At 45.4% G+C, this 21,347-nt stretch overlaps 1 protein-coding gene across 1 annotated transcript; it reads right to left on the minus strand.

The window, feature by feature from the left end:
* Positions 1–1,089: 1,089 nt before the first annotated feature.
* Positions 1,090–4,177, minus strand: LOC109741910 (14-3-3-like protein A). The gene is made up of 6 exons (XM_020300998.4): positions 3,950–4,177; positions 2,546–2,986; positions 2,367–2,445; positions 2,045–2,167; positions 1,542–1,658; positions 1,090–1,448 (listed from the first exon to the last, which is right to left on the minus strand). The coding sequence occupies exons 2-6, from the start codon at positions 2,950–2,952 to the stop codon at positions 1,389–1,391; spliced, it is 786 nt and encodes a 261-aa protein (XP_020156587.1). The 5' UTR covers positions 2,953–2,986; positions 3,950–4,177; the 3' UTR covers positions 1,090–1,388.
* Positions 4,178–21,347: the final 17,170 nt, after the last annotated feature.

Below are 21,347 nucleotides of genomic sequence, written 5' to 3' on the forward strand. Positions count from 1 at the left end.
TCCATGTTAGGAGTGCGAAGTTTGTGTGGACGGGGGCATTGGAAGACTTTATTTCAAATGATTCAAAAACAGAATTTCTAAGTTTAAAAAAATCTATGAAAACCTGTACATATTCATGGTGGATGTGTAAAATTTCATTCAAAAATATTATGAATTGCAAGCTGCACAAAAAAAACAAAATTCCGGCCCAACAATAATAAGAAAATGGTGGCCCATTCCCATGTATGTATTTTTTTTGGTCTATGCCGCAAGTATATTGTTATGAAACTTTTTGTGACCGTGTTGTATATGTATTTGTGTATGTATAATCTTTTTCAAAAAAATCACAATTTGGAAATATGCTCTTTTGTAAAGTCCACCAATGCCCCGTCCTCCATTTGCACTTTTCGTCCATGAGAAAACGAGGGACTATTTGGGCCTACAACCATCCATCTGACCATTGTACGCAAATCGGACACAAAGCATCATACATGAAGTAATCCCGTTCAAGAAACAGGAGAAATTAGCAATGAAGTAATCCCGCTCAAGAAACAGGAGAAATTAGCAAGGTGGTAAGAAGTCAAAGAGAATGAGAAGAGGCAGCCGAGGAAGCAAGAGTAAGAGGCAGGCAAGACATTCAAGGAGATGAAGTTGTCGAAGAAAAGGTACAAACTGATGGACACAAATGGGATGGATGACAAAGAATCACTTTTGGGAAATTAGAAGGGCCGTAATATCGGCTTCCCAGATGTGCTTGGCTTTTGTTTCTTTGGAGTACCATCATATATATCTGCTCATTTAATTGAATTTTAAATTTGAGTCACAAAATCAAGACCAAGTTGAATTGTTTTCAGTAAAAACATAAAGGGGATTTATATATCACCAGTAAATACACAACAGGATAAATATATAATACGAAATACATTTCATAATTTAACTAAGGGAATAAAATCGATTTTATAGATGCTGATATAATTTCATATCAAATTTATCAAACTTATTGACTTAGAAGAATCCTAGAACTCAATTATTTTGAGAGGGAAGTAGACAAGAAAACTCAGCTGTTGCCTCATTAGAAAGGCAAGCTTTGGGGGTGCTTGACGCCAAGTATGATCAATCATCAACAAGCCATGAAAATTGCTAATACAGCAATACTAATAATGTGCTGCAATACAGGAAATAGTTTGAAATCTGCTAATGAACTAAGAAGCGACGATGTCCACATGACCGTCCTCATGACTGTAGTCCACTAGGTACTTCAGCTCGACACGCTTCGCATAGCACCATCCTACCACATCTTATGATTCACATAGTGCAACCGACCCTAGTACATCTTATGATCCGAATGATACAGGTAGCTGCGTAAATGGACTCAGAAATAAACTTGGGCACGCTCGAGGGCCAGCCAATCAGTGCCCCTCTCCCTCAGGCTTTGAGGCGGCTTCCTTGATCTCATCACCACCCTCCTCCTGGAAAAGTTGAACAGGATTATGAGTAACAAGGTTTTCAACACCACCCATGACAGAGTCAATACAGGTAGAAGTTTCAATGGGGACACATACTGCGTTATCGGAGGTCCAGAGAGTCAAGTTGTCACGAAGAAGTTGCATGATCAAGGTGCTGTCCTTGTAGGATTCCTCGCCGAGGGAGTCCAGCTCAGCAATGGCTTCATCAAATGCCTACCAACAAGTAAACATTCCAGAATTAATCGCATTCTACATATACAACAGATGTATAGACTGAGACCCTTTTCCTTGATGTCAAGTGATGGTTCAAACTATACTTTCAATAGCATGAATCATTTCAACTGGTTGGCATAGTTAACAAAGATTGTTGGTTAAGCTTTCATAAAAAACTTTAAACTGATATAGTACCATAAAGTAAAGCATAAGAAATGCTGAAACAACAATTTCACCAGAGATCAGAATTGTACTATATAGCTTCCATGAGAAATGGCACCAAGGTATGCTCCCATCAAATAAAAGAAGTAACAAGCAGGGCAAAATAGTTTCCACACAGAAGAACTCATCACCAAAAGATGTGATGTATAAAACAGAAGACTAACCTGCTTGGCAAGGTTGCAAGCACGGTCTGGAGAGTTCAGGATCTCATAGTAGAACACTGAGAAGTTGAGTGCAAGTCCAAGCCTTATCGGGTGGGTGGTAGGCAAGTCAGCAAGCGCGATGTCCTAAATAATAACAAGTAAATTAATGTCAGCATGCACACTCAATGAAACAATACACACAAACAAAAAATAGCCTGCACAGTATATCCCAACCAGGAATGACAGAACATGTATTCAACTTTGCAAGAGAAAGATGATGATAAAGCAAACTGGTACATGATACTGTATGTTTCAAATTAGCAAACAGTCCATGAAAGCTAACCTGGGCCGACTTGTATGCTACAAGAGTGTTCTCAGCTGCTTCTTTCCTCTCAGCACCCGCCTTGAACTCCGCAAGGTACCTATGGATTCACAATCAGGGAGTAGAAAGTAAATTGCTGTACATCGAAGTATGCAACATCTATGGACTGGCCTAATTCTCTGTATGCAGGAAGTAAATACCTGTGGTAGTCACCCTTCATTTTCAGATAGAACACCTTGGACTCTGCTGCAGTGGCAGAGGGGACAAGGTGGGAGTCCAGAAGCTTGAGGATGCCATCACAGATCTTGCTGAGCTCGGTTTCAATCCTGGTACGGTACTCCTTGATTGAAGCAACATAGGCCTCGTTCCCACGGCTCTCCTCCTTCTGCTCAATGGAGGAGATGATCCTCCAGGAAGCCCTCCGGGCACCAATCACATTCTTGTAAGCCACAGAGAGCAGGTTGCGCTCCTCAACAGTGAGCTCACCAACATCAGCGGTCTTTGCGACCTTCTCCATGAACTCAACCATTTCCTCGTAACGCTCAGCCTGCTCGGCGAGCTTGGCCATGTACACATTCTCCTCACGGGTTGCCTCAGCGGTAGACATTTTCCCTCTTCTTTGTTGCAAACTAGTTCAGTGCCTGCAAGTACAAATTGTCACTGTTACCACTTGCCCATATATGTACCATGCTACGAAAAGCAGTGCATATGGGATCAACAAGCAAACTAATTCCAGAATCTGAAGAAAATGAACCAACGAAAGTGAATATACAATTGCTACAAATCATCCTCTTTCCCAGATTCGCAAGTGGTGTGAGCAGTTTTCATATGATACAGTATAGTTAGAGAGCTAGCCCAACTTTTACAACCTAGGTAAGGAATCACTTTAGAGGAGTGTATGCATCTAAATATCCTACTACATCCTCAAAAGGAGCCATCAATACTGGCCTTTGATTCTTCGACTTTTCTGATATTCTATTGGACAAATCTAATCTAAAACCACCGAGCTTCAGATTGAGAAAACAATATTCCACAGGATAACAAGCAAACAGAACTGGAAGTTGAAATTAGATCGGCACAAGCAAATAACAACATGCATCCTTCTCTTAGCAAGGGAACTAGATCTAGACCTGATTACAGGAGATTCGCATCCCATCTACCGAGATGCGCGCTGGATCTACAGAACTAGTAATACAACGAACATCAGCACGGTGCGCATTTTCATATTTCTGGGCAGATCTCGAATCCTTGCCAAAATCCCCCGTCGATCCCCACTAAACTCACTACAAATAGAGGGGAAATACGCTCAACAAGCCGTATTTCAGGCAGGAAAAGCGCTGCTCTCGGAAACCCTAACTTGCGCGTCAGATCGGATCTCGAACCCTAACCGATCCAACAAACCAACACTAGATCTAGCACGATCCAGGCCAGGATCTAGCCTGACGCACACAAATCAGACGCAAAAACGGAAACGGAAATGGATCCGTCGCAGAGCGAGCGGAATCGCTTCACCTCGGATCCCCGCGACCAGAAGCAACAATCAATCGGTGGCTCGCACCCACAGCAAAGGATTGGGAGGGGAAAGGAGGGAGGGAGGGGAGTACCTTTCCTCTCGCGCTTCGCTGCTCTCACGGGCTTCGGCTGCGGATCTCGGGTGCGCGCTGTGGGTTCGTGGGGGAGGCTGGGGGGATAGGAATAGGGAGGAGTGGGGGAGAGGAGGGGTGCGGGATGGGGGATAGAAAAATAGGAGGGCGATGGGTGCGGCCCCTCGAGAAGCTCGCCTGGCTACGGGGGCAGCCGTCCAATCGCGGGCCGACGCGTCGCGCCCGGGCGGCGACACCGCGCGTGGGCGGGCCCGGTCAAAGCGGGAGTCCGCGCGAGCCGGGCGCGGGGGTGGCCGAGCGGCGTGGGGCGTGTCCAGTGGACCGGTGGGGGGAGGGGACGTACGTGTCGGCGTACCATTGGACCGCCCTCCTTTGGAGCTTTTGACCTCACGGGGGAGGGTGTGCACCGATCGCGCCCCCGTGGTCACATCGCATGCTACGCCCTGTGCCCTCAACAAATACACCAACCGCCGCCGCTAGGGCTGTCTGTGATTGGATCCAAATCCAAAGCTGGCTTGCTAGGGGTTGTCAATTTTTTTGTTTTCTAGTTATTACTCTTAATTATTATTTTTGCAAAATAGTATAGTTTTTACTCTTGATTTTACGTGCGAGGATAGATTATTGGTTCCGATGATCAGTGCGGTGATGATACTTTGAACGGGGGTAAAAAAAGATACAATACTAAGATGTCTTAGTTTTTTTTAACACAGTACAGACGCAAGCGCTCGTATACACGCGCATACACTCATCCCTACAAACACACACGCACACCCTACCCCTATGAGCACCTCCGAAATACTGAGCCGGCATATCATCTTGAAATTTACGAAGTCACCGTAGGCAACTCGTCGTCGACGGGAACGTCTCCTCCCACTGAATGCGCATCGCCGGAAATCCTGAAATAAATCCAGAAATAAATGCGAGCACCGGGACTTGAACCCTGGTGGGCTGGGGATACCACAGTCCCTCTAACCATCCAACCACAAGTTGGTTCGCACTAAGATGTCTTAGTTAAAAGGTTGAGAAAGGTATACTTCTTTTTCGATAAAACTTTCGGTCTATTCATCAACTGTGAAGGTAGTAAAAAGAACATTAGAAGTAAAATTTGCATCCAGGTCCGTTGATCACCTAGCGACGACTACAAGCACTGGAGCGAGCCGAAGGCGCGCCGCCGTCAACACCCCTCCCTCGTCAGAGTCGGACAAACATTATTGTAGTAAACAGTCGGGAAGTCATCGTGCTAAGGCCCTATAGGACTAGCGCACCAGAACAGCAATCGCCGTCGATAAAGAGAAGCTTAGATCGGAAGGATCCAACCTAAAGACACACACACGTAGACGAACGAAGGCTGGATCCATCAAGACAAACGCCGACTGGATCCCTTGAGATCTGTTGGAGACAAACCTCCACACGCCTTCCGGCGATGCTTGAAACATCACCGGGAGAGGGGCTAGGCGGGGAGGACCTTATTCCATCTTCAAGAAGCCGTCACCGCCTCGTCTTCTTGAGCATGGCATAAACCCTATCAAAATTCAGAAAAGCACCTAAAAACGAAGCCCTCCGGCACGAAAAGGTCGGGATCCACCGCACCTCCATGGTCCAAGTACCATAGGGGACGAGGGGGACCGGCGGCGGCGGCGACGAGAGACAAGAAAACCCTCTATGTGAGTTTACATGAGGGTTGGAGCGTTCGATCTGCGGGATTTGTTAAAACAAAAAAATAGTGTCGGGTATTTGTGGTCGAGAAAGGTATACGATGGGTCAAATTTAGTTTTACATCCATTGTGTCTTGTTAGGGCATCTCCAAGGCGGACCCGCAAACCTCCCGTAGCCGTCCGGACCGCGGAAGTCATCCAACGCGGTCCTGTATCGGTCCGCAGGGCGGTCCGGACGCGGTTTCTCCCGCAAACTGGAGACAAACATGGGGGGCTTTGCGCGAGTCCGTGTTGGGGAACGTAGTATTTAAAAAAAAAATCCTACGATCACGCAAGATCTATCTAGGGGAAGCATAGCAACAAGCGGGAGAGTGTGTCCATGTACCCTCGTAGACCGAAAGCGGGAGCGTTAAGTAACGCGGTTGATGTAGTTGAACGTCTTTGCGATCCAACCGATCAAGTACCAGACGCACGGCACCTCCGCGATCTGCACACGTTCAGCTCGGTGACGTCCCTCGAACTCTTGATCCAGTTGAGGTCGAGGGAGAGTTTCGTCAGCACGACGGCGTGGTGACGGTGATGATGTAGTTACCGGCGCAGGGCTTCCCCTAAGCACTACGACGATATGACCGAGGTGTTGAACTGTGGAGGGGCATCGCACACGGCTAGGAACAATTGATGTGTGTTCTAGGGGTGCCCTCCCCACGTATATAAAGGAGGGAGAGGGAGGGAGTCAGCCTAGGGCACGCCCAAGTAGGAGGAATCCTACTTGGGCCCATAGTCCAATTCGGCCCCCCTTACCATATTTGGACAAGGGGAAAGGAAGAAGGGGGGAGGGGAAGGAAGTAGGAGTCCTACTTCATACTTTCCTTTTCCTCCTCTCCTTTCCCTTTCTCCCAACGTGGCTGGCCCTATAAGGGGTGCACCAGCCCCTTGTGTTCCCTTACTTGGCCCATTAAGCCCATATCTTTGTCGGTGGTTGCCCGGAACCCCTTCCGGTGACTCGGTATCACCCGGAACACTTCCGGTGTCCGAATATAGCCTTCCAATATATGAATCTATACCTCTCGACCATTTCGAGACTCCTCGTCATGTCAGTGATCTCATCCAGGACTCAGAATAAACTTCATTCATCAAATCACATAACTCATAATACAAATCGTCATCGAACGTTAAGCGTGCGGACCCTACGGGTTCGAGAACTACGTAGACATGACCGAGACACATCTCCGGTCAATAACCAATAGCGGAACCTGGATGCTCATATTGGCTCCTACATATTCTACGAAGATCTTTATCGGTCAAACCACATAACAACATACGTTGTTCCCTTTGTCATCGATGTGTTACTTGCCTGAGATTCGATCGTCGGTATCCTCATACCTAGTTCAATCTCGTTACCGGCAAGTCTCTTTACTCATTCCGTAATGCATCATCCCGTGACTAACTCATTAGTCACATTGCTTGCAAGGCTTATAGTGATCTGCATTACCGAGAGGGCCCTGAGATACCTCTCCGAAACACGGAGTGATAAATCCTAATCTCGATCTATGCCAACCCAACAAACACCATCGGAGACACCTATCGAGCATCTTTATAATCACCCAGTTACGTTGTGACGTTTGATAGCACACAAGGTGTTCCTCCGGTATTCGGGAGTTGCATAATCTCAGTCTGAGGAACATGTATAAGTCATGAAGAAAGCAGTACCAATGAAACTGAAACGATCATAATGCTAAGCTAACGAATGGGTCTTGTCCATCACATCATTCTCTAATGATGTGATCCCGTTCATCAAATGACAACACATGTCTATGGCTAGGAAACTTAACCATCTTTGATTAACGAGCTAGTCAAGTAGAGGCATACTAGGGACACTCTGTTTGTCTATGTATTCACACATGTACTAAGTTTCCGGTTAATACAATTCTAGCATGAATAATAAACATTTATCATGAAATAAGGAAATAAATAATAACTTTATTATTGCCTCTAGGGCATATTTCCTTCAGTCTCCCACTTGCACTAGAGTCAATAATCTAGTTCACATCGCCATGTGATTTAACACCAATAGTTCACATCACCATGTGATTAACACCAGAGTTCACATCGTTATGTGACCAACACCCAAAGGGTTTACTAGAGTCAATAATCTAGTTCACATCGCTATGTGAGTAACACCCAAAGAGTAATAAGGTGTGATCGTGTTTTGCTTGTGAGAGAAGTTTAGTCAACGGGTCTGCCACATTCAGAGCCGTATGTATTTTGCAAATATTCTATGTCTACAATACTCTGCACGGAGCTACTCTAGCTAATTGCTCCCACTTTCAATATGTATCTAGATTGAGACTTAGAGTCATCCGGATTGGTGTAAAAACTTGCATCGACGTAACTCTTTACGACGAACTCTTTATCACCTCCATAACCGAGAAATATTTACTTAGTCCTCTAAGGATAATTTTGACCGATGTCCAGTGATCTACTCCTAGATCAAAATTGTACTCCCTTGCCAAACTCAGGGCCCGGTACACAATAGGTCTGGTACACAGCATGGCATACTTTATAGAACCTATGGTTGAGGCATAGGGAATGATTTTCATTCTCTCTCTATCTTCTGTTGTGGTCAGGCTTTGAGTCTTACTCAACTTCACACCTTGCAACACAGGCAAGAACTCTTTCTTTGACTATTCCATTTTGAACTACTTCAAAAACTTGTCAAGGTATGTACTCATTGAAAAAACTTATCAAGCGTCTTGATCTATCTCTATAGATCTTGATGCTCAATATGTAAGCAGCTTCACCGAGGTCTTTCTTTGAAAAACTCCTTTCAAACACTCCTTTATGCTTTCTAAAAAATTCTACATAATTTCCGATCGACAATATGTCATTCACATATACTTATCAGAAAGGCTGTAGTGCTCCCACTCACTTTCTTGTAAATACAGGCTTCACCGCAAGTCCGTATAAAACTATATGCTTTGACCAACTTATCAAAGCGTACACTACTGCAGGATGCTGCTAACGCGACACTACGATCAGAGACCCTTCGACGAAACTATGTGCGATGCCATAATCGCAAACGGTGGTGTAAAATAACCGTCAAAAAAGGTGCAAAACGTTTGCGATGGAGGATGCGTCAAACACGGTTCAGATTTTAGTTGCGTGTGCGATGCAGGGCATACGGTTCAGTTCAATTAACTGTTTGCGATGAGGAGGAACAAAAGAAACGGGCAGCCAGATGAAGGTGTGTGTGATGTACAGCATACGGTTCACTCGGATGAACTGTTTGTGATTAGGCAACACAAAAGAAACGGTCAGCAAGATCAAAGGTGTGTGCGATATACGGCATGCGGTTCACTCGGATGAACTGTTTGCGTTGAGACATGATAACAGAAACGGTTCAAATAAACAAGATGTGTGTGATACGAGGCAAACAGGTCTGTAATCATAAACGTGTGCGAAGACCAATAAGAACACAGACGATTACTGCTAACAAGCCGTGTGTGTTGTGAGCAAACGATTGCTGGTATAAAATTGTGAGTGATTGATGAAAACATCACCGACGGGTTCCATTGTTTAGTCCATGTGCGATGTGATTTTCTTGTCCGCACACCATCTACGCTCTGTCTACAGAGCATCAACATATATACTTAAAAAGACAGCATTGCATAACCAAATTAAGCATACAATTACACAAGTGACTACACACATAACATTTGCACACACCAAAGTAAGCAATTACATGCATACTAAAGTAGGAGAAACGAGGATCTAATCATCTACTTATTGTTGCGACGACGCTTGCCATTGCTCTGCTTCTGGCTGGATCCCTGGCCGTTTTGGGGAAGGAGGCACTTCCTCATGTCAACGATCCGCCTGTACATGTCGTAGCTCGTGTACGCCTCCTTGGCCGCGTACACGACGTGAGCTTTGTCGAGTTTCTCCATCCAGGCCGAGTGACAGGCACGCTTGTCCTTGTTGCACGAATCCTTCATGTCTCTGTAGCAGGGGTCGATGATGGCCTCGGCGAGGTGAACCAGTGAGTCCTTCTCATGCTCCTTGCTGCCCCAGATCTTGTATTGGCCCTGGATGCCGACAAGATTCTGGCAGGCGATGCCCGAACTCTCAATCGCCTTTACATCATTGGTGATGTCCACCGTAGCGAACATGTAATGGGGGCTGTTGACAAACCTGGCGAAACGCTCGCAAGGCCTTGTGGCCAGGCAGTAGTGGTAGACGAGGACGTGGTGGCGCACGCACATCTGGGCGATGACGACCTTGGGACGAGACCCGGCACGAGCGCGGGTGTACTCGAGGTCGAACCCGACCACCTTGTACTTCTCCTTGGCAAGCAACAACTCCATGATGTGGATGGAGTGCTCCACCCAGACCGAATCGTTGGTGTACACCACCGAGAGGTCCATGAACCTTCTGTGGGTGTCCACCACGGCACGCATGCTGAACTGCTGCTCGTCGTCGGCAGCCGCTCGGAGCGCCATTGGAGCCGCGCAGGATACCCTCTAAGAATTTTTCGTGGTGGGTGTGCTTCTTGCAATGGCGGGGCGCAATCGAAAGGTTGAAGAGACACAAGGGTAGGTTAAATGGCCGCTGTAATAAATGGGGGCCGGCCGACCTGTAATCGTCATGTCTTGTCACGACATTCATAGCGGAGGATTCCAGAATCCAGTGCACGCTTGACAACACCGCACCCCAGGCGTGGGCTCGAAGAGGCGCCAAATCTATCGTCGGTGAGCCTGTTCCCGCGCTACCGCGTTGTTTATCGCGCAAGCTTCCCGCACGGCTAGTTTGGCCATGTGTCGGCTAGAAGAGGGACAAATCGTGGGCGTTTATTGGCAGAAAACTTTGTAAAAACGAAGTGTGTGGAATGACTTCGGTCATAAGTTTACCTTTGGGTGATGAGGTCAAAGTTACACAGAAGGGTGATGATGGACAATCGAGTGCGATAATTAATTCTGCGCTCTACAGTGCACACGGTGGAAGAAACCAACTGTGTGCAATGATGTCGAAGATCGCAGTCGAGTTAGCTATACAGATCGTGTGCTGTGAGATCGACAAGGTAAACTGATTCGAGAATGGTTAATAAAATCTAAGACCATTGCATATTAAGGTCAAAATAGTGCTAGCAATATACGAGTCTCATACGATGCCATTTCAATGATTGTACCACAAAAGCTCGAAATGTTACAAGGTTCAAATTCTAGAGTTATATGGCTCAAATTCAAAGATTACAAGGTTCAAACTGATATTAGAAATGAAATTCAGCTCATCAGCTGCAAACGCTCGCGCTGATGCGCTGAACATGGATATCAGAGAGGTTCAAACTAATATCACCGCTTCTAAGTCTGGCTTCAAAACCTCACAATTTTTGCAAAGGGGTCAGCCACTGAGAAGTCATGTATGGGGTTGACCCGATGACTTCCAATTACTCTATCATCTGAAGTTCCAAAATGAAATTCAGCATTTTTGGAGCTTACTCCATTCTGCCGCAGGCGCCGGCGCTGATCAACAGACCATTCATTTTTGCGAAATAAATGTAGGGCAAACCTCATTTCCTTCAGCACCCTTGCTCTGAGAACAAAGAACCTGCCGAATATAATCTCCGGTAAGGTCCCTCGGTAGGATTTCAAAGTACTTTCTGAGAGATGCAGATCTAGGCATTCGACGTGATTGTTATATTGTATCACATTATCCACCAGTGGGCCTAATCTTATCTGCAAAAGAAGAAAACGTGTTAGTGCCTACATGCAGTTTTGAACATTACTACACGCCTAGCTATTTGGTTTGCAGGATTTGTAAAATGCACTAACATGCCATCTTTGATCTGACATGATTAACATGGGCATTTGATTACATTCTAGAAAAATGTAGCCTTCTTCACAAGAGGTTGGAGTGGATCAAAAGTTCCCTAAGAAAACTAGTACAGATGAATCCAAAGGATAAATGCTTATTGATTGTAACCATATGGATCAAGCAACCAATATGGGGGGTACATGTATGTACTGAAATCCTCCAAAAGAACCTTCAGAAATCGTAGTACATTGTCATTGTAAACTTGGAAAAAGGTGTCACAAATTGAACTCCCTTATGGTTAACATTTAACAGGAAAGGAACATCACCTCGATATATAGCTTCTCCAGGCACGGAAAGCATCTCAGGAAACTGACAACTTGCTTCAGATCGGGCCCGATAGATTTAGTACTAAGACCTTCACTGTGCGCAGTTTCGGGGTCAAGCTTGTCGGAATCATTTTCTGAATGACAGACGAACAAACATCTTCAAAATTAGAAATAATGTTAATTTGTAGAAGGAGAGGTAGAAGGCGGCTGTTGTATCTGAACGGGTGTGGATCCAATAACAAGTTCGGAGTATTTGTCAGACGAGTAGCCCACCACTGTCAATTTTGGCGCAGAAATGACATTGATTCTTGTTGGACCTTCTTGATCAACTACAAGTAATCTCTCAAGTGCAGGTGTGTCCTGGATGACCATACCGTGGTCCACCTTTTGTGATGTCTTCCTGCCACACCAGCAACACACATAAATAGTCCGGAGAGTCATGGAGGTGATGTGGAAGGTACTCAACCCATTGATCGCCTGAAGACGAACGTACTCGAGTGCAGTACAGCCACGGAGCGGGCGCTCCATGTCACCCTTTGAGAGGCAGACGGCGACGAGCTCGAGTGCTTCAGTCGTGGTAGAATAAGAGTGGGCGCGTCATTAAGGGCGGGAAATGGCAGTTCCTGAACTTGGCGATGCGCAGCGTGGGCGCGAGGCGGAGTGTGGACGTTGGCAGCGACTGCATATGCCCATCATCAAAAGTGAGCTCCTTGAGCTGATCTAGGGCGGGGGATCAGAACCAGTCGTCAAGATTGGCTCGGTCCTTGCCGTTGGAACGGAACTTGCCCATTCTAAGGCCTTTGGTTGGGCCAAGGTGACTGCTGAGGATCTTGGAGAACGCATCCAAGCTTTTGCAATAGCCATGGCAGAGCTCGTGGGTGTCGATGAGGTCGAGAGGGCTGGAGTTCCACAGGGGGCGCCACCGCCGGGAAAGGAGGGTTGTCCGCGCCCCATATTTGATTGGGAGGAGGGAGAAACATATCATCGGGGAGGCTGCTGATTAAGTCTAGGCCTGCTGGAGTCGCTTGCGGTTCTAGCTCGCCCCGCCTCCGCTTGTTGGCAGCCCCATTCTCCACCTCCGGAGTCTCCTTGTCAGCGGTGCTTTCTGATAGAAATGGGAGTACATGGAATATTTAGTTAAAACAGGGCAATAGAAAAGTGTATTGGTAACTAGAAGTTATTAGGTAGGAATATAGTAAGAAAAGGGAATAACAATTGGTTGCTTAAATACTACACAATTCATTTGACATTGCTGGGTAAGTCAACATATGCAGATAGTTGAAAAGAAAACTTACTTCGAACAAAGTCTGGACGGATGATTTTGTCGGGGAAGTTAGCATATATCTCATGACCAGGCCCTTCTATGTGCAGTGCAATTTTAGTGCCAGCTTTCAGTACATAAAACTTTGCAATTTCATTCCAAAAGCCAGTGCCAAAATAGGAGTCACCACGTTCATCAAGTCTTACAGTAGCAACGCTTGTAAATCCATGGTTTGTGTGCACTATGACATTCGTGGAGCCTTGATGTATGTAAAGGGAAAAATTGTGCACTACATAATCTGTTGCATAGCGAGGGATGTCCTGCAGAAAATGGTAGGATTGTTCTTCGCAAAAAAATGGTAGGATTGTTAAAGAAAATATGGTAACATGCAAATATGGGCCCAAATTGAAAGAACTATACAACAATTGAAATCGAAGGACAAAAGTCTAAAATTAAACAGATAGTATAAACATGATGTCATGGAAATATGAGAGTAATCGAAAGAACAATACATCATTAATTTGCCTAATGTAGAAAGAAGAGGGAAAATCCCCTTTGACGTATATGGTGCATGTGGCACCTTTTATCCAAATGTAGCAATATTTAGAATATGTTCAGGAAAGTAGGCCATGCCAGCCGATTTAGCGTGAGACTGAACATACCGCGCGCGTCCTCAAGTTATCTGGTACGATGAGATGGAATCTCTAGCGGCGGTCGCCAAGTCCTGAAGTGTCGGCGCACTGTACATTCTATGAATGAAAGAAAACCCTCAAATCCGCTCGAATAAAAATGAATTTCACGGCGATTTCAGCCTGGTGATTAAAGGAGGCAGATGAACTGGGATAAAAGATGAGATAATATCTCGTTAAATTAGTTACCTTGTCGTCCATGAGAAAGAACCCTCAGTACGACAGAGTCCCCAACCGAGCGGAGCTGGGTCGACCGCGAGCAGCGTCGAGAAAGTCGATGGCGATAGGCGGCGGCAAGCGGAAGTGGCGAAATGCGGTGGGCTTTGCCGGCAGCCTGGCGGCGGCAGGCGTCGAGCTAAGTGTTTACCGCCGCGATAGGCGGTGCCATGGCATAGACGCGGAGGAGCTTGTGCAGGTGTGAATGGGGAAGGTACCGGAGGGGCCGAGGGGGTGGCGGGCAGGGTGAGGGTTTTTGTGACGTGGGGATGGTGAGGGTTTTCTCTTTTCTTTTTTGAATTGGGTGGTGAGGGTTTTCTGTCCCACAATGAATTTTGGGGGCGACGGTTCGCTAGAGCGAACCGTGTGTGATTGACGCAGCAGGCAAAATGAAAGTCATTGCACACGGTTCCAATTTTGGGAACTGTGTGTGATTGACGTACTACCTCCGTCCTGGTTTATTGGTCCCCCGTTGTAATTTTTACCAAAATTTAACAAAATATTTAACATACTCAGACATAGATAATAAGCGTACACGTACATAAGCATAGTTCAACCATAAGTACATAGTTCAACCGTCATTAAGCATACTCAAGCGTACATAATTCGATCTATTCCACATCTCATCTCACATGCGGCCGGCACGATCCTGAAGCTTCTCCAGGTACTCGACGTACGCGCCGTGCGCCACCCTGCGAGAATACTTCTGCTTGAAGGAGCCAACGGCCCGTCCTCTTGCATGCGCCAAAACACTTAAATACGCGTCATGAATCTTGTGGTTGCAAAATGAGCATCCATAGCCATCGTTCCAAGTCCTAATACACCTGTTATGCATTCCTGCATAAAGCTCCCTCAGGATTCGCCTTTTGTACCTCCTCTGGGCATCTTCATCCTCGCTGTCCACATCGTCAGACAGCACCTATACAAATAGTAAAACAAATTTGGCATCAAATCACTGATTACATGTCGTGAAGTAGGATTAGGAATTTATGGCTATTTATTTATGCATATCGAGATATTATGGTTCGATTTTTAAGCACAGTCGTCTATATATAGACCAATCTTGAAGAAAATAATGGCACAAACATATGTAGGTTATTCAAAATCAATTGTCAAGTCCTGGATAGGAATTATTAGCACGAACACTAACCCTAGTCGGATTACTAGCAGAAATCATTTGCACAGATGAAACAACTAATCACTTATCACCTGTACCATTCAAACAATCAATACACTACACAGATCTAACGAAACTTACTCAGATTTCATGGATTGGGAGAACATAACCACATGATTTCTATTCCAAAAGGGGGGGCAGGAGTAACCAGAGAAACCCAATGATCTATTTGACACATAAATGGGTATAGATGACTAACCAGCTGTCCGTCGTCGTAGGAGTCGTCGCCGGAGTGGTCGTCGGAGTCGTCGCCGGAGTGGTCGTCGGAGTCGGTGTGGAACTCCGCCTCCGACTGTGGAAGCTCGACGCTGTCGACGATGTCAGGGTGCAGCGATAACTCGCCGGTGGTGACGGCAACCTCTGTCTCCATCTCCACGCCGTGCTCCAGTGCTTTAGCAGCCCCGGCGTCGCCACTCCCTCCGATGGGGTGCTTCGGCGGCATCCTCATACACTGACGGCTTTGAGGACTGAGAGCGGCGTCGAGGATGCAAGCGGAGAGAGAGGATTGTGTGTGCGTAGCGAGGATGGGGGGTGCGGCCGCTCGGGCACCATTAATATGGAGTAGTGGGAGTTGTGGGAGAGAGGTGGGCGGCGGTCAAACCGATGGCTCGCCTCCCGGTGAGCCTGCGCACCAGACTGCTGGCATGCCTACCAAAGTTTCACACAGCTACTCGCACGCCTTCCGATGACACTGCGCAGCGAGCACGCCTCCGTCAATTCACACACCTGCACGCACGCTGATACGTCTCCAACGTATCTATAATTTTGATTGCTCCATGCTATATTATCTTCTGTTTTGGACATTATTGGGCTTTATTATCCACTTTTATATTATTTTTGGGACTAACCTATTAACCGGAGGCCCAGCCCAGAATTGCTGTTTTTTGCCTATTTCAGAGTTTCGTAGAAAAAGAATATCAAACGAGTCCAAACGGAATGAAACCTTCGGGAACGTGATTTTCGGAACGAACATGATCAAGGAGACTTGGACCCTACGTCAAGAAACAAAGCAGGAAGCCACGAAGTAGGGGGCGCGCCTACCCCCCTAGGGTGCGCCCTCCACCCTCGTGGGCCCCACGTTGCTCCACGGATGTACTCCTTCCTCCTATATATACCTACGTACCCCCAAACGATCAGATACGGAGCCAAAAACCTAATTCCACCACCGCAACCTTCTGTACCCACGAGATCCCATCTTGGGGCCTGTTCCGGAGCTCCGCCGGAGGGGGCACCCATCACGGAGGGCTTCTACATCAACACCACAGCCTCTCCGATGAAGTGTGAGTAGTTTACCTCAGACCTTCGGGTCCATAGTTAGTAGCTAGATGGCTTCTTCTCTCTTTTTGGATCTCAATACAATGTTCTCCCCCTCTCTCGTGGAGATCTATTCGATGTAATCTTCTTTTGCAGTGTGTTTGTTGAGACCGATGAATTGTGGGTTTATGATCAAGTTTATCTATGAACAATATTTGAATCTTCTGAATTCTTTTATGTATGATTGGTTATCTTTGCAAGTCTCTTCGAATTATCAGTTTGGTTTGGCCTACTAGATTGATCTTTCTTGCAATGGGAGAAGTGCTTAGCTTTGGGTTCAATCTTGCGGTGTCCTTTCCCAGTGACAGTAGGGGCAGCAAGGCACGTATAGTATTGTTGCCATCGAGGATAACAAGATGTTTTTTTTATCATATTGAATGAATTTATCCCTCTACATCATGTCATCTTGCTTAAGGCGTTACTCTGTTCTTATGAACTTAATACTCTAGATGCATGCTGGATAGCGGTCGATGTGTGGAGTAATAGTAGTAGATGTAGGCAGGAGTCGGTCTACTTGTCTCGGACGTGATGCCTATATACATGATCATACCTAGATATTCTCATAACTATGCTCAATTTTGTCAATTGCTCAACAGTAATTTGTTCATCCACCGTAAAATACTTATGCTCTTGAGAGAAGCCACTAGTGAAACCTATGGCCCCCGGGTCTATCTTCTCCATATTAATCTTCCAACACTTAGTTATTTCCGTTGCTTTTTACTTTGCTTTTATTTTACTTTGCATCTTTATCACAAAAATACCAAAAATATTATCCTATCATATCTATCAGATCTCACTCTCGTAAGTGACCGTGTAGGGATTGACAACCCCTTATCGCGTTGGTTGCGAGGATTTATTTGTTTGTGTAGGTGCGAGGGACTTGCGTGTAGCCTCCTACTGGATTGATACCTTGGTTCTCAAAAACTGAGGGAAATACTTACGCTACTTTGCTGCATCACCCTTTCCTCTTCAAGGGAAAACCAACGCAGTGCTCAAGAGGTAGCAAGAAGGATTTCTGGCGCCGTTGTCGGGGAGGTCTACGCAAAAGTCAACATATCAAGTACCCATCACAAACCCTTATCTCCCGCATTACATTATTTGCCATTTGCCTCTCGTTTTCCTCTCCCCCACTTCACCCTTGCCGTTTTATTCGCCCTCTCTTTTCCGGTTGCCTCTTTTCATTCACTTTTCCCTTGCCATGTCGGAACCAAAAAGAGTTGGGGTTCCTCTCCCAAGTTTTAGCACTTTAGACAATCCTGCTATCTTATATAAACTCATAAATAAAAATACTATGGAAAAACCTGCCGGAGTTATCAATGAAAACCTTAGTAATTTTGATGAAGAAGATTCTGGAATATTTCGTTATTTACTCGATGAATCTTTGAAAGATGCTTGGGATAGGCTATTAAGGATCTGGGCTAGCTATGTACCTCAATACCAAATTGAGGTTTACTTAAAGAGCTTTTATGTTGGGTTGGCCGCTTCGTTCAAACAAGTTTTAGATTCTATTTTTGAAGAGGGTTTTCTCGAAGGGGACCCCATAGATACCTATGAAAAGATGAAAACTATATTTGGGCACCCCATTAACGAGAAAGTTGAAATCACATCTCTTTTGCTTTCTTACCAAAACGAATCTATCAAAGAGATAAAAGCTAGCCTAGATGCCAATTTCCGCAACATACTTAATCTTTCTTCTACCATTAATGGCCATGTACTTTGTCAAAATAGAAAGATTAATTCCATAGATAACAAGTTTGCTCTCTTTTTCCCTAAAACTAAAGATGGCAATACATAGATCTATCCTTGCTATTATGCCTAGCTAGGGGCGTTAAACGATAGCGCTTGTTGGGAGGCAACCCAATTTTATTTTTTGTTTTTTGCCTTTTGCTTTTGTTTAGGAATAAATATTTGATCTAGCCTCTGGTAAGATGTGTTTTTATGTTTTAACTAGTGTTTGTGCCAAGTTAAACCTATAGGATCTTCTTGGATGATAGTTATTTGATCTTGCAGAAAATTCTAGAAACTTTCCATTCACGAAAATAATTGTTAAAAATCACCAGAACGTGATAAAATATGGATTCCAATTGCTGCTGTTCAATAAACAAATTGTCTAGGTCGTCCTATTTTGGCTGATTTTTTGGAGTTCCAGAAGTTTACGTTAGTTACAAATTACTATAGACTGTTATGTTTTTGACAGATTCTGTTTTCCGTGTGTTGTTTGCTTATTTTGATGAATCTATGGCTAGTAAAAGAGTTTATAAACCATAGAGAATTTGGAATGCAGTAGGTTTAACACCAATATAAATAAAGAATGAGTTCATTACAGTACCTTGAAGTGCTCTTTTGTTTTCTTTCGCTAACGGAGCTCACGAGATTTTCTGCTGAGTTTTGTGTTGTGAAGTTTTCAAGTTTTGGGTGAAAGATTAGATGGATTATGGAACAAGGAGTGGCAAGAGTCTAAGCTTGGGATGCCGATGGCACCCCAAGATAATCTAAGGACACCAAAAAGCCAAAGCTTGGGGATGCCCCGGAAGGCATCCCCTCTTCCTGTTGGGGAACATAGTAATTTTAAAAAATTTCTACGCACACGCAAGATCATGGTGATGCATAGCAACGAGAGGGGAGAGTGTTGTCCACGTACCCTCGTAGACCGATAGCAGAAACGTTTAACACAACGCGGTTGATGTAGTCGTACGTCTTCACGATCCGACCGATCAAGTACCGAACGCACGGCACCTCCGAGTTCAGCACACGTTCAGCTCGATGACGTCCCTCGAACTCCGATCCAGCCGAGTGTTGAGGGAGAGTTTCGTCAGCACGACGGCGTGGTAACAATTTTGATGTTCTACCGACGCAGGGCTTCGCCTAAGCACTGCTACGATATTATCGAGGTGTAATATGGTGGAGGGAGGCACCGCACACGGCTAAGAGATCAATGATCAATTGTGTGTCTAGAGGTGCCCCCTGCCCCCGTATATAAAGGAGCAAGGGGGGGGGGTCGGCCGGCCTAGAGGAGAGGCGCGCCAGGAGGAGTCCTACTCCTACCGGGAGTAGGACTCCCCCCTTTTCCATGTTGGACTAGGAGAGGAAGGGGGAAAAGGTGGAGGGGAGGAAGGAAGGGGGGGCGCCGCCCCCCTCTCCTTGTCCTATTCGGACTGGGGGGGAGGGGCGCGCGGCCCTGCCCTGGCCTCCTCTCCTCTCTTCCACCTAGGCCCAATAAGGCCCATTAAGTTACCGGGGGGGTTCCGGTAACCTCCCGGTACTCCGGAAAAATCCCGATTTCACCCGGAACACTTCCGATGTCCAAACATAGGCTTCCAATATATCTCTTTATGTCTCGACCATTTCGAGACTCCTCGTCATGTCCGTGATCACATCCGGGACTCCGAACAACCTTCGGTACATCAAAACATATAAACTCATAATATATCTGTCATCGTAACGTTAAGCGTGCGGACCCTACGGGTTCGAGAACTATGTAGACATGACCGAGACACCTCTCCGGTCAATAACCAATAGCGGGACCTGGATGCTCATATTGGTTCCCACATATTCTACGAAGATCTTTATCGGTCAGACCGCATAACAACATACGTTGTTCCCTTTGTCATCGGTATGTTACTTGCCCGAGATTCGATCGTCGGTATCTCGATACCTAGTTCAATCTCGTTACCGGAAGTCTCTTTACTCGTTCCGTAATACATCATCCCGCAACTAACTCATTAGTCACAATGCTTGCAAGGCTTATAGTGATGTGTATTACTGAGTGGGCCCAGAGATACCTCTCCGACAATCGGAGTGACAAATCCTAATCTCGAAATACGCCAACCCAACAAGTACCTTTGGAGACACCTGTAGAGCACCTTTATAATCACCCAGTTACGTTGTGACGTTTGGTAGCACACAAAGTGTTCCTCCGGTAAACGGGAGTTGCATAATCTCATAGTCATAGGAACATGTATAAGTCATGAAGAAAGCAATAGCAACATACTAAACGATCGAGTGCTAAGCTAACGGAATGGGTCAAGTCAATCACATCATTCTCCTAATGATGTGATCCCGTTAATCAAATGACAACTCATGTCTATGGCTAGGAAACATAACCATCTTTGATCAACGAGCTAGTCAAGTAGAGGCATACTAGTGACACTCTGTTTGTCTATGTATTCACACAAGTATTATGTTTCCGGTTAATACAATTCTAGCATGAATAATAAACATTTATCATGATATAAGGAAATAAATAATAACTTTATTATTGCCTCTAGGGCATATTTCCTTCAGTCTCCCACTTGCACTAGAGTCAATAATCTAGTTCACATCGCCATGTGATTTAACATCAATAGTTCACATCACCATGTGATTAACACCCATAGTTCACATCGTCATGTGACCATCACCCAAAGGGTTTACTAGAGTCAGTAATCTAGTTCACATCGCTATGTGATTAACACTAAGGTGTGATCATGTTTTGCTTGTGAGATAATTTTAGTCAACGGGTCTGTCACATTCAGATCCGTAAGTATTTTGCAAATTTCTATGTCTACAATGCTCTGCATGGAGCTACTCTAGCTAATTGCTCCCACTTTCAATATGTATCTAGACCGGGACTTAGAGTCATCTAGATTAGTGTCAAAACTTGCATCGACGTAACTCTTTACGACGAACCTTTTTGTCACCTCCATAATCGAGAAACATATCCTTATTCCAGTAAGGATAATTTTGACCGATGTCCAGTGATCTACTCCTAGATCACTATTGTACTCCCTTGCCAAAATCAGTGTAGGGTATACAATAGATCTGGTACACAGCATGGCATACTTTATAGAACCTATGGCCGAGGCATAGGGAATGACTTTCATTCTTTTTCTATCTTCTGCCGTGGTCGGGTTTTGAGTCTTACTCAATTTCACACCTTGTAACACAGGCAAGAAACTCTTTCTTTGAAT

The sequence above is a fragment of the Aegilops tauschii genome, chromosome 4 (assembly GCF_002575655.3).
Source record: "Aegilops tauschii subsp. strangulata cultivar AL8/78 chromosome 4, Aet v6.0, whole genome shotgun sequence".
Taxonomy (NCBI): Eukaryota; Viridiplantae; Streptophyta; class Magnoliopsida; order Poales; family Poaceae; genus Aegilops; species Aegilops tauschii.

What these genes read in the sequence shown, in the direction of transcription:
- LOC109741910 (XM_020300998.4), bottom strand. Translation starts at nt 2,952, where the DNA reads ATGTCTACCGCTGAGGCAACCCGTGAGGAGAATGTGTACATGGCCAAG. An exon ending in ATGAAGGGTGACTACCACAG is followed by an intron (nt 2,446 to 2,545) that starts GTATTTACTTCC and finishes GTGAATCCATAG; the next exon opens with GTACCTTGCGGAGTTCAAGG. An exon ending in CTTGCAACCTTGCCAAGCAG is followed by an intron (nt 1,659 to 2,044) that starts GTTAGTCTTCTG and finishes ACTTGTTGGTAG; the next exon opens with GCATTTGATGAAGCCATTGC.